The 25,808-nt window shown below is 39.5% G+C and overlaps 3 protein-coding genes and 1 long non-coding RNA gene across 6 annotated transcripts in view; 2 read left to right on the top strand and 2 right to left on the bottom strand.

Moving 5' to 3' along the window:
* Nucleotides 1-4,403, top strand: part of stk32c (serine/threonine kinase 32C) — a 103,766-nt gene extending 99,363 nt beyond the window's left edge. For both annotated transcript variants that reach the window (XM_080868571.1, XM_080868572.1), the window contains one exon: nucleotides 1,423-4,403. In XM_080868571.1, coding sequence (XP_080724697.1) covers nucleotides 1,423-1,624 — 202 coding nt within the window. In that variant the 3' untranslated portion in view covers nucleotides 1,625-4,403. The remainder of the gene's footprint in view (nucleotides 1-1,422) is intronic.
* On the bottom strand, nucleotides 4,009-25,800 carry LOC308388082 (placenta-specific protein 9-like). Of its 2 annotated transcripts, none has more exons than XM_080868576.1 (4): nucleotides 25,704-25,800; nucleotides 23,954-24,043; nucleotides 7,094-7,185; nucleotides 4,009-6,755 (listed from the first exon to the last, which is right to left on the bottom strand). In XM_080868576.1, the coding sequence occupies exons 2-4, from the start codon at nucleotides 24,015-24,017 to the stop codon at nucleotides 6,606-6,608; spliced, it is 306 nt and encodes a 101-aa protein (XP_080724702.1). In that variant the 5' UTR covers nucleotides 24,018-24,043; nucleotides 25,704-25,800; the 3' UTR covers nucleotides 4,009-6,605. The 2 variants fall into 2 exon arrangements, with proteins under 2 accessions (XP_080724702.1, XP_080724701.1); XM_080868575.1 differs by lacking the exon at nucleotides 25,704-25,800 and adding an exon at nucleotides 24,133-24,231.
* On the bottom strand, nucleotides 8,690-12,625 carry LOC308387791. The gene is made up of 3 exons (XR_013969991.1): nucleotides 12,496-12,625; nucleotides 11,409-11,507; nucleotides 8,690-11,274 (listed from the first exon to the last, which is right to left on the bottom strand). It is a non-coding gene; the product is annotated as an uncharacterized lncRNA (long non-coding RNA).
* Nucleotides 12,854-18,224, top strand: LOC308387789 (uncharacterized protein). Its single transcript, XM_080868064.1, has 10 exons — nucleotides 12,854-12,965; nucleotides 13,411-13,499; nucleotides 13,856-13,974; nucleotides 14,077-14,493; nucleotides 14,577-14,802; nucleotides 14,895-15,044; nucleotides 15,742-15,959; nucleotides 16,049-16,202; nucleotides 16,284-16,393; nucleotides 17,289-18,224. The coding sequence occupies exons 2-10, from the start codon at nucleotides 13,460-13,462 to the stop codon at nucleotides 17,598-17,600; spliced, it is 1,746 nt and encodes a 581-aa protein (XP_080724190.1). The 5' UTR covers nucleotides 12,854-12,965; nucleotides 13,411-13,459; the 3' UTR covers nucleotides 17,601-18,224.
* Nucleotides 25,801-25,808: the final 8 nt, after the last annotated feature.

Raw genomic sequence — 25,808 nt, 5'->3', positions numbered from 1 at the left:
GTCTTGTATGATCAAAATGCTGAGGATGCCACTTTCATACGATAGTATAAGGAATGTACCTTGTATGAGTCACATTATACATAAATATTTACTACATTTCTTTTCTGTATGGGCGACTTCATTTATTTTTTCCACCTTTTTCCCCTCTGTTGTGTTTGTTACGTTGCAGATACAGCACACAATCAAACATTTCTGACTGTGCATACTGATTGTTTGACTAATCTGGAGGTTTGTTTAAGACCCGTCTGATTGTTTTGACTGCTCCAGTTTCTCCTGCTGTCAGACGTTGCTGCAGCGATATCAGTGTATTTTCCCCCCTACGTGTCCACACGCACTTTCAAAACTAAGGCGGCACAATAACAATTCATGATGATAGTCAGATCTATAAAAATAAATCTGCACTTCAAAGGTTTGCAGTCATAATGATGAGTTTAAAAAAAACTGTCACCTTATACCACGACTGCTTTGGTGAATGTGGGGCTGGCACTGGAAATGCTCGTAAGATTGCAGTGGGAACAAGTTAAGGGCCGCCATATGTGAACAGGTACAGCAAATGCTAATTTAATCCTCCAAGAGCATGCAGTGTAGAGTTACTGGTATAGGAAGAAAAGCATTACATATTACTCCAGACCTTTACGACAGCCAAGCTTCTGTAATGAAATGGCTCGGTTATGTAAATCAGACATGACAGGAGGCTTTTTAAGAGTGTAGCTAAATTTAATGCATCTAATGTTTTCTTTACATCTGCAGAATACACACTGCACAACATAAATGACTACTTTAGAGTCCATTTATCATAGAATGTATCTTTGTATGTAAAGTGAGCAACATTGGTTCAGTGCTGCTCTAAATTATTGCCTCATTTATTATTGACCAGGTCCTGCCGCTGCAATGTTACTGCAGTCCTCCTCTGTGGCAAATGTCTTATTATATCCTATTGGTCTGATTAATGGCATGTTACTTCTATTTATAATAGAGGGCATAATGTCTAGAATTATGTGCAGTGATGTGCATTATATAGTAAAGTCTAAAGGCCTCTTGACTATTTTTCTGAGGATTTTATAGCTCAAAAGTTTGGAAAAATAATTTAATTACACAACATGGGGGCATATCTCGGCTGCCATCATAAATGTGGTGATTTAGTTTTATTTATATAGAGCCAGTTCACAGTTAGTTTATCTTGAATGGGTTTGTGTAGTGAGATAATAATATTAAAGACAGACTCAAACTATAAGATGTATCCCCTCTGAGCAGGTACTTGGTGACTGCGGCGAGGAAGAACTACCTTAGAACAGGAAGAGACGTCCAGGTTAGAGGCAGCCACCTGTAGCAGGCGATTGGAGAGTGAAGGGAAGGAGAAGAACGAAAAGAAGTGCACCTGGCAAACATGCACACATATTCATGAGTCACTGTGTTCCTCAGGTTGAAAAAGCGTCAGGAGGAGGGTCAGTCAGAGGCCGGGAATTATGACGCTAGCGGGGACGGAGAGGCAGAAAGCGGAGCCGCCGATGAGGACGCGAACGAGCCAGAACCAGGACCGGAAGCTGATCCCGAGCAGGCTCCCGAGTCTGCCTCCAAACTGAGCATGTGCGGCTCAGTGTGTTCCTCCCCCGGCAGCTGCTAGCGCCACATCGCCTCACAGTGACGATGGCAGCTCTCTCTGGCGGCTGCGGTGTTTGTGCCATGCCAACAGATACCTTCTCACCTCTCTCTCATGTCGTAGCCTACAGCAGAGAAAAATGACAGCGGGGCAACTTGGCGCACAGCAGCAGCTCCCATAACGGTTCCCCTCATTTACACCCCCCGCCCCCCATAGCATCTTTTTGGTAAGGCATGAATGAAGCGGAATCCCAGAGAGTCCCTGCCTATTGTACCTACCGCCCTAGAGTAAGCTCCAACTTCTATGCAATGTTACAGTATAGCATGACAAAATAATAAGGTATCACTTACTAGGAGGTGTCGTTCCATAAGCAGAGAGCCACACGAGCATGATGACATCCCGAGCAATAGCAGTCTACGGCTTTTTGAATAAGGTTAGTGGTTTTGGTGGAGGTGCCTCCCTTTATTATCCCTGTTCCAGATCCGATGGGGGACGACTGAATTATTCATCACACGAAGGCACTCGGTTTATTTTATTGCCTGTGTCTTCAGTTCACTCTTCCCCCCCTTTCATGTGATGTGTGCCCTAATTTGGAACATTTTTTTCCTCCTGGAGCGCCTTCCTCTTGTTGCAACACCTTCCTGTGATACATTTCCAGTAAGTGTTGATGGCTGTCTGCAGTCAGCAAAGACAGTGTGACTGGTTTCATGTTGTAAACCTGTTTAAAGTTGTGCCTGTCGATGATGATCGGTATTTGTTAATCACACCGTAGCCATGGATGCGTTATAGGGCAGATTTTCCTCTTTTAAGTCTTAACCAGCTAGCTGTTTTTTCTTTTTTCCCCTTCAGGCCTTTTTAGGAGGAGAAGGTACTGAAGTTAAAATCAGTCCAGCAATCAGAATGAAAAGTTGTGCTTGTCACTGTGTCCAAAATGCTTACGAAGATTTAGTATTTTAGCCCTGCACCAAGCTCTGACCCAAAGAGGGTTCTGAAACTCAGCTCACTGCCAACAATGGCATCCTTTACACATCTATAAGAAAGCTCTGTTTGCTTTACTAGACTTCATCATCTTGTTAAGTGCTTAGTTTAGGATAAAGATCATCTCCCTGTAGAGGTTGGTTTGGGGTAGCTGTGCCCTGTCGGTACATCAAACTGCACAGATGAGCTACTCTTTGATTGTCGTAGTGAGAGTGGTACATTTTAGGGTGGCGCCGTTAATCTCAGTCTGAGAATATGTAGCAAAAGACCACCTTAAAAACCTGAAGGCCTAACAAATTGAAAAACCGTGTAAATAGCATACAGTGTAGGTAATTAAACTGACCACAGTTTTATGTGGGACTGCTAACTCGACGTGTAAACTTAAGGAAGAGCTGTGTGAAGCTTCACACCACTTCATCCCGCTCTTCTTTCCAAGTGTGCAGGCACAACTTGTAGGCAATATATGCCAAAGCTTTTCTACCATTTGCAACCATTTCTAAGGAACTTTGTGTGTGTGAATGTATGTCTCTTTATCCCTCTGATAACATAAAGTCAGTTATTTCTGCAAGTGAAGACATCGTAATTTATACAATCATAACGTGATGATGTGCAAACTGTCTATTTCAGGTAATGCATCTTGGGAAATACACCTGTTTGCTGTCTTGATGCAGCATTTCCACCAGTAAAGCTGTTTACCCCGGCAGCTTTGACTGACCTTTGGGGGTTGGAGCCACAATTTAATGTTGCACTCAGTTAATTTTGTGCCATTGCCTGCTGTAATGTTAATTGTGAGGTGCAGACAGAACAGTGTTGGCCTAAGTGCATCTCTGCACTCCCACTCTGCTCGGTCAACGAATGGTCTAGCCTCCACAGTGTAATTAGAGGACATGAGTGAAATATCACATGAACAGGTAAAACAGTATTAGCTACAATATTTGCTTCACTCTTTATTTACTTTTGCCTAAACAGCCAACAGAAACAGTTAATGCCCAGCTATTAACCAACTTGATGACTGAAGCTTTTGTATTTTAAAAAAAATTTGTTCTTGTGGCCAACAGGGGGATTAATTTAGGCCCAGTGGCTTTCCGGGGAAGATCGATACTCATGTCTTTGTTTTAAATAAAGAGCTAGAGTCAGGTAGTGATTAGCCTAGCTTAACATAAAGAGTAGCCACAGGGCAAAACACCTTACCAAAACCTGTAAAAGCTTAGAAGTTAACATTTGTCTTGTGTGATTAATTCTTATATAAATATTAATGTAGTGTTAATGTGCTCTGCTGGTTAAACAGCTAGATGTAGTGAATGAGTGGTCCTTAAAGGATGGATAAAACGTTCAACATGTAGCTACACCACTAACTGGGCTGCTGAACCACCAATGGTTTGATTTCGGGCTGATGGTCATGTGACAGGCAAGAGTTGGGATTTTGCTGGCAGGGCAGCTCTAGCTTTGTAACGTCTTTCTGTTTTTAAAGCTACAAATAAGAACTTGATAAATTCTGTGTTAATGTTCTTTCAGTGTTATAATGTGAGAGTTGCCTAGTAACAGATTGTTCTAACATAATTATGAAAAAAAGCCAAACTCTGATACATTTTATTCAAGTAATGTCACTTGATAGTAAAGTGTTACCAGTTGACATGTTTCAAATGGAAACTTGAATATCAATCTAACATGAAATATAAAGCACACAGAGCTCCGTATAGTCTACTGTAATAATACATAGCTTATTAATTCAGGTGTGGGCTTCTTCACTATTAGTCTCATATGACAGATCGATGTGTTAGCCTAGCTCACAATGAATATTTTTTCTAGGAGCTGAGTCGTTTTACTCACATGCAGTTTCGCACATGCAGGGTTGAAAAATATTTACAGTGTTCACAGTAACTCTGATATGATGTGAACATAGCATTAACCTCTATCAAAAGAGACAAAAGACAGTATCATATTTGGCTTATGACATGTTAGCTCTTAGCTAGCTTGCTAACATTCGACGCTAGGATACGGAGACTTGTGATTACAGCTTCTTCACACCAGCCTTTTTAATATGAAATACCAGGTAAACATGTTCTACAAATGACATTAAAGAACGTTCTGTTATTTTAACTTTGAAAAGCTTTAATTAATGTGATAAGTTGACCTATGTTTATTTAGCATTTTATGTCAAAATGGCTGCTGTGTAGTCACCATAGCTAATTTTAAGCTAACCTAATAGCTGATACTTTCAAAACGCAGGCTGACTGCTTGATAAAGTTTTTTTTTTTTTTAATAAAATGGATCTATTATTAAGCGCTTGTTGAATTTTTAAACCTCCAATAAAACTCAGACAAGTAGGAAGTTGATAAAATGACGTAACTTCTACTGTTAAGCTAGGCTAACAGTTCCCCAGCTCTAGCTGTACAGTTGACGCTCAAACGTGACAGATGCTTTGACCTTGTTCCCAAAGGGAAAGCAAATAGGTGTGTTTCCCAAAAGTAAGCTGTTTCTTTAAAACACTACATTATGATTAGATTAAGAAGCTTTCTTAAAGAGACATGAAATGTTATCTTCCAAGTCTGCCAAAACATGTGAGAAATTGAATAGTCTTGAGCCCTGTGCTTTTATTTTTGCATGTACCTTTACAGTATAAGCCTGTTTTTTGCCAAAGCCTGGAGCTTGAGCCCTACCGGCTGATTTGTGCATGCACAAGCTTTTGGTAATAGCATACCTCGACGCTCACCTGATTATCGACACAGTCCAAAATCAGAGTATAACCGGCCTGCGTGACTGTTTACTTTAAGCTGTACAAATTGTATAATCCCAGTGTTACATGGACGGCATGATATTTTAGATGATATGCAGTACCTTTTTGACATCCTGTAGGTTGTCTTAATGCTTTGTTCCAAGTATACAGGCTCGTACCCTCATGGTGAGTGGAATGAGGTCAGCAGCTGTGTGTCTGTTGTGGATTAAGTGTTGCATTGTTGTCTCTGCAGCAGAAGATGAAGATTTGAAACTGGGGCATGTTTTCACTTCACCTCAATACAGAAATTGCTGCATTAAAAAAGAAAAAGAAAAAAAAAAAAAAAAACAACTGATTGTCTCCATTTGTGGTTATTTCTCAGACTCTGTCGGCACAGCATCAGACTCACCGTAGGCCTGAGGAATGTGTGGAACAATGTGTTAATTATGTAAATGGAAAATATTTGATTTTAACAGTTAATTTAGGCGTAACTTTTCTCAAAGTTACACCAGACTAATCTAGGCTTTCGTTCCTTGATATCAGTGATCATTCCTACTTGGATCGTGCGTGCAAACCCTCCCGACATATTTCTTCATGTATTAATGTTCTGTGTTTTAAAACAAGCCATCATGCTATATAGTTTGACCAGCAGCAGCATGTCTCAACCATTTTCTCACCGACTCTTTTGAGATTCTGTAGGTGTCTTAAGTCTGTGGTTACAGTTTGAAACTCAGTGCCCCGTCGAGAAAAGAAATCAAGAAGAAAAATGTGATCCATGCCACTTGTTTCCTCCCTTATGATCCTACTTTGCATAATGTTCTTGTGCTGCAGGATTTTTACAGGGAATCAGTAAAAGGCCTTGTTGCTGAAACGGAAACTGCTCCGTGTGTTCAGAAAACATGCTGCTTCAATCGCTTTGATAATGAAAATAAATCTCCTTCCAATAATTTGGCGTGTGTGTCATTTTTACCCAAATGCAGCTTTAATGGCAAAGTTTGTTTGCAGACAGTAGGGGGCAGTGAAGAGCAGGGGCATGTACTGGGTGAACAGAGGCGTCCCTGGTGAACTGATCTCTAAATAGCAGCGTACAGTGAAGAGGAATCTAGGACTGACTAGAATAGAGACAAGGCTGTCACAGGATTTGTAAGTATACATAATGCAGAGGCTTGGCTTTGTTCAAAACAATTCCTCTTTTTTTTTCTTTTTTTTGTATGATACAAACTTCATATGGAAAAATATAGAATAAATGCATAGACAGTTTCTCTTTAACAAGAAAATTCAAAGTCCACCCTATATGGATGTCTGCTTGGCTCAGGACTGGCTTCTCTCTACTGGATCTTCAAGGATGTCCACAGCCGTCTTTCCCACATTGTCCATCAGGTGGCGCCACTTTGGGGCCTCAATGGCATCCAGAAGAGCAGCCAGCTCAACCTCCAACTTTTCAACTGTGTCCTCCACTTGCTGCAGGAAGCGTGAGACATGCGTGGTTGACAAGTAAATAATACATTAATAAGTTGTAGTATGAATAATAGAATCATCACTGATGAATCTGAATGAATAAAACAGTTTCCCAAAACAGCTGGTAACGCAAGGTAAGGTCTGAGTAGGACTGGGGTTTGCTGGATGAGATGATGTAGAGATCTGGAGTAGATCACTAGTGTATTAATAATGTTATGAAAAAGGAAATGTTGAGGAATATTGGGCATTCATTCTGTCAAAACCAAGGAGGGAGGGACTTCCAAACCCTGATGGTTTCAAACCACTGAGGCCTAAATGTGAGGTTAGATTAGAAACTACACCTTCTCCACTACATCCAGGCGGTGGTGAAGATTCGTGTGCTCCTGACAGGCGCTTGAACGCACTGCTTGAGGCAGAAGGTGGGGCTCAGGACCTGAAAACACATTAGATGTATACTCAGTGTTACAGATGCACAGTATAAGCAAACAAGATATAATAATGAATCATGAAAGGTACTTAATAATATGCTGTTTTTAACACCGTATGAGAGATGAGAATAAGGAGATGAATTTATTCCTGTGAGCTTAACAAAACTTTAGTCACACACTACAGGAACTAGCCAGCTGATTAGGAGAGCTGAACTAAAAGACGGATCACTCATCTGTTTTATATCAGCTCAGAGTTGTGTAATCCTAGGCTCACTGTGTTCACGCAGGATTGGAGGTAAATTAGAACAATGCAACTGCATGCAAAGATAATGCAAAAGCAGGCATGTTTTTACGGGACATGCAGCTGCTGGTCACAGTTTAATTATGCACGGGAAGCACATCATTTAAACATGGCAGTGTCTTAGCAGTGCATAGCCATAAGATGTGAAATCTGCCATTTACCTACAACTCTGGGCTTAATAGGGCTGTTATCCCCCCAAAGCATGAATACATTTAAAAAATAGAGCAAGCCTCAAATAATAACCACATGGGTGTGGTTCAAACTGAATATTCTTGCCAACATACTGTAGCTTTACGAAGAATAATGTACAAACTCTTGCCTCTTGTTTCTAACATCATTGTAACCACTAAATAAGAAATAAAGGCACTTCCTGTCAACATTGCTCATATCTATGAGTCCAAAGTGTTTTTTATACACAATATTTGGCAACCTAAAACCCTTTGTTGGCAAACCGTGTGGAGTTTACCACATCATGGGAAATGTTAACAGTCTGATGAAAATCTTGATGGGTCTTGATAATCATTCAGAAATAAAACAAAATCCAATTAAATCCAGTTCGTTCCTGCTTTATGAGATAATAGCCGTACTTGACGGGTGGGTAAACAGAGTTCGTATCTTGTGGCCATGCATTACTAAGATGTTGCCACAGTGCCTTATTAACTTGTGGTCAGGACTTCATTATCACATTCTCATGTATTACTGACTCGTGGTGAAGCAAAATTTTGTGGCTACCCACTAATATTTCTTCCATCCATGCCACCAAAAAGGCTCTGGATTTGTTAGCTTGAGTGGCAGCTCGGGGCTTTGTCAAACTGTTTCAAAAACCGAGAGAGAAGAGGAGTTAAAAGACAACAAGACTGGAGGGAAATATGAGAAGAAGAAGAGTTCATGGTGAGGTGAATTAGTCTAAGGACAAAAAACACTCCCAAACTGGCGTCTGTGCTAGCTAGCTTGCATCTATCATCATCTCTACATTTGTCTCACTGAGTGTTTGAGGATGAAAATGTATTTCCTGCTCTGTCTGAGAGGTTTTAGAGGAGCTTGTGGCTGATTTTGTTCCCTTCAGACAAAGCCAGTTTAATTATTTCTTATGTTTTCCACTATTTCTGTCAAGCTAAGCTAAACAATTGACTGTACACTGCAAATTATCTGGTGCTTGCCATGATTTAAAATCCTATTTTTAGACAGGCCAGATTATTTGTCTTGTTTTTAAAAAAAGATTTACTTGTTTCTAAGTCTGGATTTTAGATAATAAACTTAAATTGAGAATAACCATATAATTGTGTCTATATTAGTACAGAAATCCAGAAATGGGAAGAATAACTCTTAAAATAGCCTACATTAGGTCTCTCACCAGATGTCTCTCAAAATATCACTTGTTTCAAGATAGAGTGACAAACTCAATTTGCTTGATTTAGGAAATTCACAAAAGGCACCTGTTGAAAATATGATTTATTCAAAATCATGTCTGACTTCAAAGTTGTACATATAAGGGAAAAAAATTAACCACAATTTATGATACAAATCACATTTCAAAGACAGCTGTTTGTCCCAGCATGCCAGCATTATGTGGTACAACATTGACATTGGTTTAGCGAACATTTAATGACTGTCAACTGATATCATCACAAACTACACTAAGCCAATACTTGGTGCAACCCTAATCTTAAGGGTGATTTCTATGGGAAATAATATCAGAAAGACTGTATTTGATTGGCACAAACACACTGTCCCTAAAACTAATAGAAAAGTATGAAGTATAATCAATGAGCTCATGGGCTAATTCTGTAGCTTGAGCAACAATGGGCACAGTTACTTCATATGCCAATAAGTCTTCATTTAAATTCAAAGTTTCATAGCGTTGGTACTCAAAAGCAATAAAAGATGAGTCAATCAAAAAGATATCCTTTATCAGTCCAAACACAGGGAAAGTGCCATCCACATCTGCAATAATCATGGACTTCCCAGCAATGTATTTATTGCCATTTAGAACATACCATTTCACTGAGACAACAGACTGCATGACATCTATTCCAAAAAATTCTTTAATTTTTTTCCTAACATGTTCATTATTTTTAACAGCTGATACTGGCCCGAATTCCTTTTCTTTTGCAAAAATAGGATGTTCAGTGCCTATTTCATTTTGACAACACTCAAGAAATTGATTGTGGTTTGCAAGGGATTTACAAACATTTTTAAAATTTAACTTAGAAGCCCACTGTTTAAAATAGGAGTGCTTTGCCTCAAAGCGCATGCACATACTCCTTATTAAAGGTCCAAGGGATAAGATTTGACTGGGAAGATGCAACATATAATGTTGCTTAGGTATTATATTGGCTTCGGGAAAAAGTTGCTTGAACTGATACAGGTGTTCTTCAATCATACTTCTCAGTTGCAATACAGTTTGTAAAGAAATAATGGGAGCAAGAACTATTTGAACTATCATAATTAACTTTCTAATAAATACAACATACTCACTCTCCACACCATACAAAAGAAAAAGTAATATTTTTAAAAGAATTAGCATCTGTCCACAAGACTGTTTCAATTTGTTGTCGTTAGCCACTAAAGTGCCAAAGGTAATAGGACATGGTTTATCCCGTATTTCAAGAGGTGAGTAAGGAAAATTTTGAATGTCTGAATTAAACTTGTCTAATTCCAATTGTCCTGAGAGAATTAGGTGTTTTAATACAAATTTAACTTCCATTGATGCAACACCTTCAAAAATAACATGCATTATGTCCTGTGGAGTTTGTTTGATCAGGTCAAATGCAGGAACATCAACTAGTCTGCTTCTTCTATTAATTCCATAAGTAGTTTTGAGGGACGCTTTCAATAAATCTGTGCTTGCTTTATCTATTTCAAAACACTGCCTCATATGTTTCTCCAGAGTTCTTTGAACAAACTTCTTCTCCTCAAAAACACTTTGCATATCATCAAAGTTGCATTCACAGTGTCTACATTTGCTATAAGCAAAACCAATCCCTTCTTTAAAGCCAGCAATCTCATGCTGGGCTAGCGTGTCTCCGCAAATGGCTATAACAGCACCAAACAATTCAATTTCACCATTTGACATTTCAATCCTTACACCATTGTAAAGCAGTGATAGATCTTGAAGTATTCTTTTCAGTACAACATCAATACCCCACTGAGAAATGTCATTTGCTTTAGCAATAGCAAGAAGTCGTATTGCAGCTAACTTTGACCTAAATTTTGGATCAATATTTCCTAAAGTATAATAAAACATGACCAATTTGTTTGCAGAAGCATGGGACCCTAAGGGGTTACATATTTCAATTTCATCTGTGTACAGTATTAATTGCAATGCATTTGGCCTCTGAGAAAACAAGGGGTGAGATGTAAAGAGGGACCCGTCTCTAAAATCATAGAAGAATCCCTCTCTGCTTCTTTGTGGTGCAGTGTTCAACATGGTAAAGATTCTCTCATTAGTCATTAACTGCTTTAGACTTTCAATTAATGGTACATAGTAAAAACTTTTGTTCCTTATGGACATGACCCTTGAAAGACCTTGCTTTACCCAACATATCTTCTGGGATACTACTACTTCCTCTGCGTTGACTGGACAGAACATTTCCCCTATGGCTCTACTCTGTCCATATGCAATGGTGGAGAAAGGATCCATGAATTTATCAAATGTAGCCAAAGCCTCATCTTGAAGCTGAGTGGTTCCCTCGGCATTATCTTCAAACACTGTCTTCATTCTTTCCTTGAGCGTATCCAAAAGAACAGCCTGATACTGTTGCACTCCTGAGATGATATGTTTGACCGTTCTCTGTGAAAACATTTGAAACAAAAGTAACTTATTCTGCATTTATATAAAAAAATAATAATTCTGAATTCCATTATGAACAAGTAAGACATTGATTGCCTTATGTAATGTATTGATCCATTAAGACTATAACATACCTGTGATAAGTGGCACTGTTCTTGAACACTGATAGCAAAAGCTGCAGCAGATCTGGTAATATCATGTCTGGTAAAGGATGTTGTAGCAACAGCTTCTTCCTTTAGAGCAGAAAAACAAAGTTACTCCAAACTCCTGGCCAATTATAGAAATTCTTACATAACAGGTATAATCAGTTACACCTAATGATTGGTCCACTAAAAAACAAAGTGCATGACAGTGACTAGTGTTACAGTTGTGAATATTCAATATAATATAAGATAATATAATATTCATTCTTTGGAATAAAGAAAAAAGAAATGGAAAAGAAATCAAAGACAAAGAAACAATAAAAAAGGGGTTGTCCATTGTTTTGATGAGGCTAGGGATTGGATTCATGAGAATAAGATTTTATCTTTTTAAATAATGAATTTTTGTTCGCACTTAGATATTAGTTTCTTTACATGTTTGTTGTATTTATTAAATTATTTATGTATTTTTAAATCACGTAATTTAGATTTGCACTTAGAATTTATGTTAGTATTAGTATATGGATATATTTTATTGTATGCATTTATTAATTAATTTAATTTTCAAGAAAATCATTCTTATCCATGTTTTGGCAGTATTTCTGGCCAACAGATTTTTTTACAGTGCTTCCAAATACTCTGTGTCTTACCTGAAACCGTATTCACCACTTATAATTCTTCCTACGAGATACCCAAATTGCTGCCACATTGAACGATTTAAGCGCGCTGAGAGTGTCTTTGATGCAAACTTCACCAGGAGACATGCCAGCCGCAGAGTGTGTGCCTTCTCCGGCTGCAGCATAGCCTGTACTATCTACACTGAACTGCTATTCTGTTTATTTATTTTTTATTTCATCCTGCAGGATGAAATTGTGATTTAAAATCCAACCATAGTGGAAATCGCTTGTAACAGTTTGAAGAACAATATCTAGCGATATAATATCGCGAGATCTCGTTAAATTTCTCTTGATTAAAAATGGAGAAAAGGATTAAAAGTAATATAGGACCAAATACGAGGAGTTAGACATAGCTAAATTTGTCATCAGAAGCCACACTACATTTTATTTAGTTTAACACTTACCGTGATCGGGCTGTCAACAACCTGAGGCTCCTGCACTTCAGCCAAAGATCCACCAGTTGATATTTCCACGGTGCTGGTTGTTGTTGCAGTACTACAGTTGGCAAAGACTGAAACACCAAAATTTTCCGATCCTAAAGAGTGGGATGTTGGGGGGATCCTCCATCCTCTTGGTGGGCTTCCATTCGTCAAATACAGAGGGTGCGTCCGTTTAATGTGGCGAAAGAATGAGTTAAAAACTCTGAAATCTTGTTCACAGCCATCTATTCCACAGTAAACCCAAAAATCCTGCCTTCGACCATGAGCTGCATTTATGTGGCTAAGGAGCACCTTCAGAGTTAAAGAAACAAAGATAAAACAGATCATACATCTCCAGAGCGCCATGGTGAACTGTTTTCGCGCTGTAGCAATGCAGCTTTACTTTACCGCTCTCCACTGAAGGCCACAGATGAGAGTGTGGGACCATGGGAAAGGTAGGCGATTTTAAAAATATATGTATCCTTAATTATCCAATTTTTCAGGTTTAAATTACATCAGTTATATTTATTTTTAGGCAATAAGTGTTTAAGACTGAATTTATATTTTTATTTTCTTTTTTTTTACTTAAAAAAATTTAAATATAAATAATTTTCTGCATGCGCATTCTCAGTTCCTGTCGTGATGTTACTTTCACGTGGGACAAACTCTTTTCCCCTGCTTTGTTCACCATCAGGACCGTTACGAAGATCAAAATTATTTATCTAAACAAAGCGAACAGTAATTTAAGGTTGGTAACATTAAGTTGATTTGAAAAATACTATGGTACAATGGTGTTATTAAGATAAAGTCGTGTTTTGTGAGGGCTGCTGCTAGTTAGCAATCTAGCTAATGTGTTAACTTTAGCTAAATGATCTTATTTAAGCTGTAGGATATTTCCAGGTACTGTGGGTGGAGGCTTTGGAACAAACTAGAGAACTGCTGTCACGGCATGGACAAGTTTGATGATGCCATACTGTCTGTGTTGCAGGGTAAGTCTTATTTTTCAGTTATTTTGGTACGTTAGCTAAGCAGCCTTAGCATCTGTTAGCATCATTTCTGAAACTTAGAGCTAGGATTGTACTCTACTCTGAACTTTATCCACATTATAGCCTTGAGCTGTCTTTGCCTAAATAGACTTGGAACATCATTCTTGAAGACACCCAAAAATAGTTTTATTGCATTCCCAAATATTTGATAAACTGTTTTAAGTTTGACATTTTATCCTGTTAATATTACTTATTGCTAAAATACATTTACTGACAAAAAATGACCTCAATATGTTATAAGCCACGCCCAGGAAAAGAGAAATAAATATCACTTTTGAAGTTGTTTTTCTCTTTTACAGCTGCGAATATTGATGAGGAAACTTTGAGAAGCTTTACCCGGGATGACCTAAAGGATCTTTTTCCGGGCCATGAAAATTTCTTCCGTAGAAAGAAGATTTGGGATTTTATCAGCCAAAAGGTAAATACACATTATACCACTAAGAAGATGATTACTGTCCATATTGTCTAGCATTAATTTGCCTAATTGTGTATTTTTGTTTATATCCCACAACTGTTATAGTTTAAGAGTACTGACCAAGATGCCAACACTTTCCATCGAAGCGAGAGTAACCCCTTAGGCTTTGATGTGTCACAATGTCAGCCTCAAACTTCCACTCCCATTTCCTACACTGCGGACAAAAAAATGAAAATGCCAGACCCACCAGAGTATGTGGTGTATACAGATTCAGAGTTGGACATGGTGCGCAGTCAGTACTTTGCATTGCTCCACAGTGGAAAGGAAAAGGACTGTAGGATGTCGAAGGAGCTCTGTTGCAGACTTGTAAGGAACACAGTCACCAGCATGGTTGCAATCCTCCGTGCTAGTCCCATGGGGAAAGAAGTAACATACCCCTCCAAACTCGAAATGAGAGCAATGTCACAGAAGATTGTCGACTATTACCCCATGTTACGTGATGCTGACACACACATGCCATACGTAAGTCATTCTTTACCCACTACAATATCTAAAATTGAGTGAGATAATAAAAGGATGTACAAAAATATATTATTTTACCACAGCTGACCATCTACACCAAACTGTACAAACGACTCCAAAATATGAAGTCTCCAAGGAAGAGGCAGGGCTCCATGCCACAACGAGGCAGGCCCAGGAAGACTCTTTTCAGCTCAGATGACACAGACAATGGGACTGAAGGTGACCTAAGTGGTGAAGCAAGTGGTTCAAGTGACTATACCATACTTCTTGAGAGCAATGATGACCTCAGCGAGGATAACTCAAATGCAGGTGTGTACTTTGGTCTGCTGTACTAATGACTTTTGGACATCTAAAACTTCAAAGAGACCACCCATTCTGTTCATCTTCTGTTTTTTCCTCAGAGAAAGAATCCCAATTGCCGCTACCCTCCACTGTACCAACTACGTCAAACAATACTACGCTGGCTTTACCACTATTATTCAAGTCAGCCTCATGCTCTGCACCCAGGCCTGATATAGGTCCTTCAACTGCACCTCCAGATGATGTTGTTGGTAAGTCCACCATCACCCTTATCTACCTCTCAGTCTGACTGTTCCTATTACAGCTCTTTCCAAAATATGGTTGAAGCAATGAACCCCGTTCTAAGTGTTTATTCCATAAATCATAGTGGTTTGGCATTAACTCGAGTTGGTGTGTAAAATCAACATATGATAGATCCCTCATTCCAGTTTGCCAGTTAACCATAGTAAGTATTTTAACATTTTGTGTTGTAATGGGTGTTACTCAGTGCTGATTATTTACACATGTAAATCCTCATGCTGGTCACATCTATCATGCCTTATCACAGTGTTTCTGTCATAGATCAAATTACCTAAAATATTTTTATCCATCAGCTCATAATCACTGTTCACACTGATGTGAACGATATACACAGTAAACAACCTTTACCTTATTTTCACCACAGTTTTATTCACGGGCATCTTAAACTTTCGTTTTAATATTTGATTCTGTTCAAACTAACAATTAACATAAATCCATGATCATTATAAGAAAAGGACACAAAGGGAAATGATCAGGACATATAGGGTCAGTTCATTACTCAAACATATTTAACCTAAACATTAATTCTCATAAATATTATACTTAAAAACAACCATGCAACCTTACTAGAAATGACTGATTAGAAAAATCTGAATTTTGTGAAGTCTAGTTACACCATGTCTTACAATTGCTCTTTGCTTTCCCTAGCAGACCATGACAGCCTGAAGATGCAGGCAAGACATTACAAAACCTTGAGCAACATGTACAGGAAACCCAATGCAAAACCCAACCAAAGTGACGTTGCTCAAATTTTGGACCTGGAGTTTGAGGCCAGACGAGCTTTTATTGACGCAGATGTTACAAGGGAAGAAGACAGGCCTAGAAAAATACTTGAAGCATACCCGTGCTTCAAAGACATACGAAATGTAAGTTCAACTACCTTCAGTTAAATTTCTTTGCTTTCTCTGGATAGGTTTAGTTAGTTCTTGACTAACTGAGCACAACTTTGTCATAGGCGATGGATGAACTGCGTCGCATCATTGGTGGCTCCAACTGCAAATACAAAGATCAAATGAAGGGTCGATGGGCAGAGTTTTGTTCGAAGGTGCAGTTCTATGGCATTTGGAAGAAGGTCCTGAAACCTCCTCTCCCCTTGGATGTACGTGGAGGTAAGTGGCCTTTGCATACATTAAATCCATACATCAGATATGTTCGGATTGCTTTGTTGAGATACTTTTCTCCGTTCACAGTGGATTTTACTGTCACTCTCTTCAATGCACTTCCATCTCTTTTTCCTTCAAAAACTACACCACCAAAGCGGCTGGGAAGTGCCAGTGAGGCTCTCCTTCATATCCTCAAGGTGCGAACAGCTGCAATACCAGCCACTGTAACTTGTACTCCATTTACTTGTATTGTTATTATTAATATTATTATTTTGCTTTTCCTGCTTAATAAGAGTGGATTGAAGTTCAATTCAGCAGGGATTAAATTACTCCTTAGTCAGGATTTCTTAATTGTTATTCAAAACCTACTCCAGAGAGGCAGCACAGAGCAAAAGCACATTGCAGTTAGGATACAAGTAGAAGCAGTGAAATGATATATTTAAAAAGGCCTTCAAAAACTAGAATATGTAACAAAGTTAAAAGAAATAGTTTTAAAAAACAAATGAGAAAAAAAGCACAAATAGACATGATAAAAATGCTGCAAACTAGAGAAAATTCATGCTCAGAATTAATACATAGCAAAATCTCCAGTGTTAAATTAACACTTTTGACAGTGTTATATGTTTAAAAGTAACCTAGTCAGTTTTGAAGATTAACAAAGGCTAACACTGAGCAGTGCTGATTTTCTAACACAGGAAAATAAATCAAAATGTTAGAAATATTCCAGTGTTAGAAAATCAGCACTGCTCAGTGTTAGCCTTTGTTAATCTTCAAAACTGACTAGGTTACTTTTAAACATATAACACTGTCAAAGTGTTAATTTAACACTCAACAGTGTTGTATTTAACACTCAGAGGTGTGGACCCATATAGACACTCTCTAGTGTTAATTTAACACTGGAGATTTTGTTGTGTACATTTCCAAAATTTCATATTCATGATATTTTATATTTATTTCTTCTATTCCAACAGTAAATCAGTTGGAGCATTCTAAACTGTTGATATTGCTTTTTGTGTCTTAAGCTGTTTGGATGCACAGCAACCCTTTCATTTAAAATCTTGAAGAATTTGTCCTTTTTTTGTGCTTTTCTAGCCGGGTGAAGATGCAATGCTATACCTGGAGAAGCGGCCTCTCTTTTCCCCAGTGCTGCTTTTTGATGGAACAACCAGCATTGTTGCTGTAGGAAACATACCAGTGACCACTCTCCCCTTGGAGGATTTCTGGGAAGGAATGTTGGTGTTGATGGCATATTACTACACCTTGCACTTAACATACCCAAAATGTGTTGCAACGGTCCTCTCTGTCATACAAACTGAGGTAATCACTGATGCCATCCATGATCAAGATGCCACTAGTGCATATAAGAAAGCAATAGCTGAGTGGAAGTCGTTCTTTGAGAAATAGGTGAATACCAAGCAGGATTTTATCAGGTCATTTGCAGTTTGTTTAGTTTTGTAGTACGTTTGTACAACTTTGTTCCTAATTTGCCTAGCAATGTCCTGAGAAACGGCTTTACTTATAATGCTTTACAAATGAAAGTTGTTGTTTTTTCTTAGTGACACTTTACCTGAGGCATGTAAAGTTTTAAGTCAGTAATGCCATTATTTACAACATTGTGAGACTATGTGACTGTCACAAAAGTTTAAGGCCAAAAATGTAATTTCTTTTCTCTGTTTAGGCCTTTTAAAGGGTTGATTTAGACTTTTAGGGATTGTGCAGCAGCCCTATATTGTTTAAAAAAAGGATTTTGTTCTCATGAGAGAAATAAATGTTGACATATATCACTCTTGTCCTGGTTGTGATTTCAGTAGAAGCCAAGGAGTATTCTAGGAAAAAGGTCTGTTTTAAGGTTTTTTTTGCCTGGATTTAATATCGATTTGGCTCTATTTTAAGATAAGCCAACCTGAATCAAGAAACAAATTAATCATACTTCACTAATATTGAGTAGTTTTTCATAGTATTAGAACTATTTTTCTCGTTGCAGTGCATTCATTTGCTGCAAGTAAGAATTCAAAACATAAAAAAAAGACTGTAATTTAGCATATTTAACTTACTTTTGGGACTTGATATCAAGTAATTTTATCTTAAATTGAGCTTTTTAAAGCTTATTTTAACCCTCTTCAATTCTCAAATGTGTTCTTTTATTTCTGGATTAAAAAATCTTATTTCAAGATTTCTTATTAAGTAAAATAAACTTGCTGCATGGACAGATAATTTCACTTGTTTTCAGTGCTTTTGTATCAAATGTAGTATTTATTTCCTAAATATAGACTAGCCATTTTTGCAGTGTAGTTTGAAGTTTTCTTACTACAATGATCGTACCATATGAATGTATATGCATCTACAGTCACGAAAGTCAACAGAGTTTTGTTTGACTAAACACTTAAAAACATGGTGACCAATTAGAACTGAAGTCCTTATATATCATAGACATACAGCGTAACAAACGATAATAATTCTTTCTAGCCAAGCTGAAGACAAACAGGACTTAAACCCTACGCCAAGTACTCCTAAAACTATGTGAAACCTTTCGTTTTTAATTTTTTGTGTTGTCTCTGTGCCGTTAACATTCATATTATAGAGAATATTAATATATTTCAAATATAAATGAATTATTCTGAAGGTTAAATAATCAGCCTGCAGATAAAACCTTCAGATTGCCTGCAAACATGTGAATCCAGTAAGATACCATGTGTACTTTAAATGCGATTTTAAGTTATTGATGGGTGCTGTGTCCCTAAGCCCCTTGAATGTGTCTTTTAAATCTATATGTTAAATGCGTGCAGCGTTTGGCCATGCAAACACAACGGTACTCCATGTAAACAAGCTCAAGAATTACACGTTGGGTTTAGTTTGTCTTTAAAACTGAAAAGGTTTCTGTGCAGATTGACTTTATCTTGCAAAGAAAACAAATATCAAAGTTTATATTATTGTTACATGTCCTTATAAAGAAACAAGTCTTTGCCATCTGATGTACATCTTTAATGTAGAGCTGAAAACTAACCAGAGGAAATGTGCTTTTAGCTTATGTTGCTTATCTGCTCGTTTCCAAATGCAATGCTCCTTTTAACAGTTTATATTTTCTTGAATTATGTGACTCTTTAGTTAAACAGCAGCCGATTGATCAGGCCTACTTGAAGGCCACAGTTAGTATGCTGAGGAGACAGCCGTGATGCTTGGTGTTAATTCGCTTCAGCAGGCCAGAGAGGGCCACATGCATTGTCCCAGGCATTTCCCTTCTCACACTTAAGTTTCCAATTATCTGTTTCTCTTTGAAGCCCGGGTATTTGGGGGACGCTTCCGTTCACTTGCAGCTCTCTGCTTCTTTTTTTAACGTCTTCTTATCGGCGACAGGCCAAGCTCCCCTTGATAGTATTTATTCTTTATAAAGTAAAGTGACTGTCTCATCCACTGGCTGAATGCTTGCAGCTGTGAAGTCACTCTCATTTAGAAACAACGAAACACTTGGTGTGAATGTAGACGGCTAAGGCTTGACAGCATGTTATTGAGAATTAGTGATCTTTATGAAGTGTTTGGCTGACCCTGACCCCTAACTAAGTATTGTAGTTAGGGGTCAATTAGTCATTTTTTCTTTTGTGGCCAACACACAAAGAGTTGTACTCCCTTGTTCAGCTGTACCTGAACATCAAGCTGCCCTGATTTTACCACAGCCTCTCATGGAAACATTTTTACAAGCACCATTATGGTGTCCAGCGAGTGCCAAGTTCAGTACATGCAGGAATCGGGCCAAGAAAGAGCGATGGATGATGGAAGGTACATTAAATTCATCAGGCTTCCCAGCAAGCGGACTAAGCAGATGTCTGCCTCGGTGTGTGCTCCGCAGTGGGGGTTTTGTTGCACTCACTCTTGTGTATGAGGACTTGGCAAAGCTCGCTGCTTTGATTTGACAGTGACAGATGAATTATGAAAAGTCTGCAAAAGACATGAAGTTTTCCTACACTGGATCTACACTAAAGAGCCAGATGTGAATTTATCAAAGTGGCGGTTCTCGCTGTTGCATCTCACAACAACCACAATCTTTTGTTGTAGTGAATGTGCTGCTGGTTTCAAAATCAAAAACAACAGGGGGAAGAAAGGGGGATCTGGTTGGGAGTGAGGGGGGCTGAAATCCCTCCAAACCACAACTGCGCTTTCATCTAAGTGTCAGCGTGTACACAGCGCAGCCTGCTCTTTTAGAGTAAAACTTGCAACGGGGAGCTACATGCTGAAGTTTGTGATGTATGTGGCGCCCACTGAGTCTGCCTTTTTTTGCAGATGCAATAAAAAGGGGCGGATGCGAAATCGCCAGCTTGTGTTAACAAACGGCAAGAAGGCATTTGTTCCTGTTTATGTTGGCATGTGCTTTCAGGCCATCTCGCTGAAGACTGTTTTTCCTCTTTCAGAGCTCTTCCAAGAGGTTAAGAAATGCACATGCACACGTAAACACACATCAAGAAAACACACCACAGGAAAAGCAAACACAGATATGACGATCTAACACAGCTGCAGCTGAGGACAAAGGTCAACTACCTGGTGTGTGTGTTGAGCGTGTTTGTATGTGATGCTTTGCATGGCTCTCTATAGGAGAGCAGGAGTTCAGCTGAGTGTAAAATTGAAAAGTCAATACAGGTCAGAGCTCACTGTTTAACTGACAGCCACATTACTTTTAAAGTTTAAGCTACAAGTCAGCTGACATTTCAGACCTTTCCTCCTTACTCCACACTGCTGACATCCAAACTGACACTTTGGTTGGGTAACTTTACCTTCTCCTTTCAGTTTAAAACCTTCTGCAGTACTGGTCTGTTGTAGTAAAGAGAGAGCTGAGCATAAAAGCACAGTTGGTGATTTACCAGTGGACCCATATTTCTACTTCTACCCATGGTCACGAGCTTCTGGCAATGACAGAAGGAATGAAATTACTTCCCCTGGGGTGGTGGTACTCTCAAATAGATATAGAGTGAGAAGCTTGGACACTTGGAAAGGGTTCAGAGTAAAACAGCCTCCTGGAAGCCTCCTAGAAGCAGAAGCAGGAGAGAATACATCTCTCGGCTGGCTTGGTCTTGGTATCTCACCGGAAGAGCTGGAGTAGGTAGCTGGGAAGCGGGAGGTCATCCCTGCTTACACGTGAATTATACTTCTGCGTCAGATCTACTTTGTACCTAACACCAGAACCAGAACCCCATTTTAACAGCCTTCTATGTAACCTGACATGAACCTCCTGAGAAGTATAACTACACGCCAGGTCGATGCATACCACAATGACTTGAATGGTGTGGAAGGTTGGTGATACAAGATTTCAGTTACTGCATAAATTAGGACAGAGATTTCCTGTAGAGGTTTACAGCACCCGTCTCACTAAAAAAGCCCTTTGCATAGCGGCTGATCCCACGCACCCAATGCAAAGCTTCTTCAAGCTGCTGCCGTCGGGGAGGAGACTGCGGAGTCTCCAGGCCAGGACCAGCAGGCTGAAGGACAGCTTCATCCATCAGGCTGTCAGGAAGCTTAACTCCCTCCCGATTCTGCCCCCTCTCCCCTCTCTCCTCCACGGTCTCACTGAACTCTGTCACACACACACACACACACACACACTCTCTGACTCACTCACTGGCCTGCACCAGTTACCAGTCACTTTGTGGAGCATTGGACTGGCATTACCTCATAAGACTTTGTTGTTACACTTTCTCTTACCGTACATTACTAAATCTCCATTTGCACTATTTGCCTATTTGCACTACTCTGCCTGGTTTACACTCAATGTCACTTACCCATTATATTGTATATTGTATAGCTTTCTTGTTATATGTAAAATTGTATTTATTTAAATTTTTACTTTTTAATTATTTTTACTTGCATTTTTAATCACTTTTATATTTAAATATATTTAAATGTTCATTTGCTATTTATCTAGGGATTGAGAGTAACGCAATTTCTATTCTCTGTATGTCCTGTACATGTGGCAGAATCGACAAATAAAGTTGACTTTGACTTTGACTTTGAAATCAAGCTATGGATGGATGGATGGATGGATGGATGGATGGATGGATGGATGAATGGCTGATGCATGGATGATGGATAGAAGGATGGCTGCTAGATGGATGGATGGATGGGTGGATGGATGGGTGGATGGATGGATGGATGGATGAATGGCTGATGCATGGATGATGGATAGAAGGATGGCTGCTAGATGGATGGATGGATGGATGGATGGATGGATGGATGGATGGATGGATGGATGGATGATGGATAGAAGGATGGCTGCTAGATGGATGGATGGATGGATGGATGGTTGGATGGCTGCTGGATGGATGGATGGATGGATGGATGGCTGCTGGATGGATGGATGGATGGTTGGCTTGATGGATGGATGGTTGGCTTGATGCATGGATGGCTGCTGGATGGATGGATGGATGGATGGCTGATGCATGGATGATGGATAGAAGGATGGCTGCTAGATGGATGGATGGATGGATGGTTGGCTTGATGGATGGATGGCTGCTGGATGGATGGATGGATGGATGGATGGATGGATGGCTGCTGGATGGATGGCTGCTGGATGGATGGATGGATGGATGGATGGATGGATGGATGGTTGGCTTGATGGATGGATGGTTGGCTTGATGCATGGATGGCTGCTGGATGGATGGATGAATGGATGGATGGATGGCTGATGCATGGATGATGGATAGAAGGATGGCTGCTAGATGGATGGATGGATGGTTGGCTTGATGGATGGATGATGGATGGATGGCTGGTTCGGTGGCATGCAGTGACTCCAGTTTAGTTGACACATCAGTCAGCTGAATGCTACTTTCAGCTGACTGTGAAATAACTAAAGACAGCACTAGCCGTGCTTTGCTTGAATATAATCAGCTGATTGCACTTGACTTCACTTTTCACTGACACTTCCATTCTTTCATGTAAAAACAAACGAACTTGAACTATTTTCAGCGTGTTAAGTTCATCAGAAAAGCCATCTGGTTTCTGTGCGTACAAGTCAACTGTCACGTCCACTGCTTTTGCCTCTTGCTCTGTGACAGTTCAACTGTTTTCACTACTTTTTCTTTTTGTAGCATTTACATCTTTTCTTTTTAATATAACTATTGTATGACCCAATTATCTTTTCATACTTAGTGTGTGAAATAAAAACGAAGTTTTTAGATGACATCAACTGTGGTCTGTGTGTTTGTGTGTGTTCACTCTGTTTGCTTCCTGCAGTTGGCCATTCTTGTAGTATGAAGTCAGTGTAATTCACACTCTGAGGCTGTCACACACAGATTTGGCTCTGAGGGATTGTCCCACATATTTCTGAATTTCCATTAGATTTCGGTGACACTGGAACACGCAGAGCTCAGAAATGCTGGTTTGAAGCGGCAGATGAACACGATACATGAAGTGATCGTTTGAGAAATACTCGCAACGTATTCGCTCAAGTGTAGCCAGAGCTGCAGTTAAATTAGTAACAGATGTGCTGGCAAAATCCCGAACACACTCAAACATGCATGATGTCAGTTTGGCGCTCATGTGAGCACGCACACACAAACACACACACACAGACGCACACACATCTGTAAACCTCTAAAGTCTATTGCACTGTGCTACAAACATGTAGTAGGATGGAGATGATCGGATGTATCTCCACTAAGCTGATCCATAAATCAGTTTTAGCAAATCAAAACGCTGATCTCTGTTCTGTGTTCTCTGACTCTTCCTGTTTGACCTGTGACCCCCACCTCCACCACGATACACACCGCACTTACCTGCTGCGGCATAGCCAATCAGGAGGAGGAGGAGTCCAATCGAGGAGCCGGAGGGGCAGCTCATGATGAAGACAGAAACCTGGCGGGCAGCTGGTGGCAAAGAGTGAGGAGTGTGAGAGAAAAGAAACAAAGAAGTGAGAGCCCCGAAATCTCTTTTAACTCAAAATTAGGATAAAAACCCAAAGATTTCTGCTTCCATAAAGCTCTTCCCTTCTCCCTCTCTGCCCCGTGTTCGGTCCTTTGCTTTCTAATCCTTCCCTCCCTGACTTGGTTGAGCTCACTTTCCTAATGAAAACATTAGAAGCGGGACAAAAAGTTCAGATTCTGGGAAGGGGCGGGAGAGATGTCTGGGGAGGGGACTCCTCTTTTTCAGCTGCACACTGGCAAGCCTTTAAACAAGGTTGTATTTAGTTTTGAGTTACTGGAATTCATCCTAAAAAAAGTACCTGTGGTGGCTTGTTGTTTTTGTTTATATGGAAGATAGCAAACTAGCCACTTTATTAGGTACAGATGAGGACAAAATTATTAGACCCCCCCCCCCCACCAAATTTTCCCAACTGCTGTTTTAAGAGAACAAGGGACTTTCAACACAGTATTTCTAAGCATTCGAGTTTTCTTTAGAAAGCATAAATGATTTCTTTTTGCACAAATATCAGAATCATTTCAGAAAAACACCCAAAACTTCAGGAAAGGTTTGAGCTGTAAGATAAGAAAGCACCAAAATAAAAAACAGTTTAGGCTTAATAAAAGAATTGGTGATGCCCAGAAAGCAGGAGATAGACACACAAAGTTATCACAGCATTTCCATGCATCAAGACGTGGAGTGAGAAATATCATCAAGAAATTCAAAGAGAGCCACACAGTATAGAAGAAGCCTGGCAGAGGGAGCAAAAGATTTCAAAGACTGGAAAGAAAACTAGCGAGAGACGTGTCTAATGACAACTGTTAATACACTCGTGAACGACTTAGTCAAGTCAAGAATTGGAGTCTCAAAGAAGACACAGACCGAGAGAAATGCCTTCAAGCCAGACTAAAGTGTGCTAAGGACAACCTGGAGAAAGGGTATTCATACTGGAAGCATGCCCTTTCGTCAGATGAGATGAAACTGTTTATGTTTGGAGAAAGAACAATCAGAAGAACACTGTCCCCACAATGAAACACTGTGGCGGGAGTATTAAGCTGTGGGGATTATTCAATGTTTCTGGAACTGAGAATCTCATCAAAGTTTGAAGGAATCATGAAGAAAGAAGGATATATGAAGATTTGATTTGATTTTGTCTTCCAACGCAACGGCAGCATGGGCTGGGATTGCTCAGGAGACAACTGCTAAGACACTGCAGGCTGTTATTCAGCAAAAAAGGACACATAATCGACCATTAGCGTCAGGTGGGCTAACAGCCAATCACGTGGCAGCAACTCGGTGCATTTAGGCTGTTAGAGATGATCAAGACAACATACTGAAATTCAAACTGAGCATCAGAATATGGAAGGAAAGTGATTAAAGTGATTTTGAATGTGGCAGACACACAGGACTAAGTGTTTTGATATCTTCTGATCTTCTGTGATTTCCCCACAACCGTCTCTAGGATTTAAGAACAATGGTCCAAAAAGGAAAAAAATATTCGGTGAGTTAAAAGTTTTCTGGGTGAAAATGCCTCGTTGGCATCACAGAATAGCAAATAGGAAAGCAACAGTAACTCAAATAACTACTTGTTACAACCAAAGTATGCAGAAGAACTTTGTCTTTTACCCTGTCTTCCTTCTCTCACCCCAACCGGTCACAGCAGATGGCCCCGCCCCTCCCTGAGCCTGGTTCTTCTGGAGGTTTCTTCCTGTTAAAAGGGAGTTTTTCCTT

Source organism: Rhamphochromis sp. 'chilingali' (assembly GCF_963969265.1).
Source record: "Rhamphochromis sp. 'chilingali' genome assembly, chromosome: 20".
In the NCBI taxonomy this organism is placed as follows: domain Eukaryota; kingdom Metazoa; phylum Chordata; class Actinopteri; order Cichliformes; family Cichlidae; genus Rhamphochromis; species Rhamphochromis sp. 'chilingali'.
The sequence above is the reverse complement of the archived record's forward strand: the minus strand, read 5'-3'. Positions and strand labels throughout refer to the sequence as shown.

Bases quoted from the DNA above. Each gene is read 5' to 3' on its own strand.
- LOC308387789 (XM_080868064.1), top strand. From the start codon at position 13,460: ATGGACAAGTTTGATGATGCCATACTGTCTGTGTTGCAGG. The intron at 13,975-14,076 runs GTAAATACACAT...CAACTGTTATAG, and splicing joins GGGATTTTATCAGCCAAAAG to TTTAAGAGTACTGACCAAGA. The intron at 15,960-16,048 runs GTAAGTTCAACT...ACTTTGTCATAG, and splicing joins GCTTCAAAGACATACGAAAT to GCGATGGATGAACTGCGTCG.
- LOC308388082 (XM_080868576.1), bottom strand. From the start codon at position 24,017: ATGAGCTGCCCCTCCGGCTCCTCGATTGGACTCCTCCTCCTCCTGATT. The intron at 7,186-23,953 runs GTAAGTGCGGTG...ATGTGTTTTCAG, and splicing joins GATTGGCTATGCCGCAGCAG to GTCCTGAGCCCCACCTTCTG. The intron at 6,756-7,093 runs GTGTAGTTTCTA...CGCTTCCTGCAG, and splicing joins GCCTGGATGTAGTGGAGAAG to CAAGTGGAGGACACAGTTGA.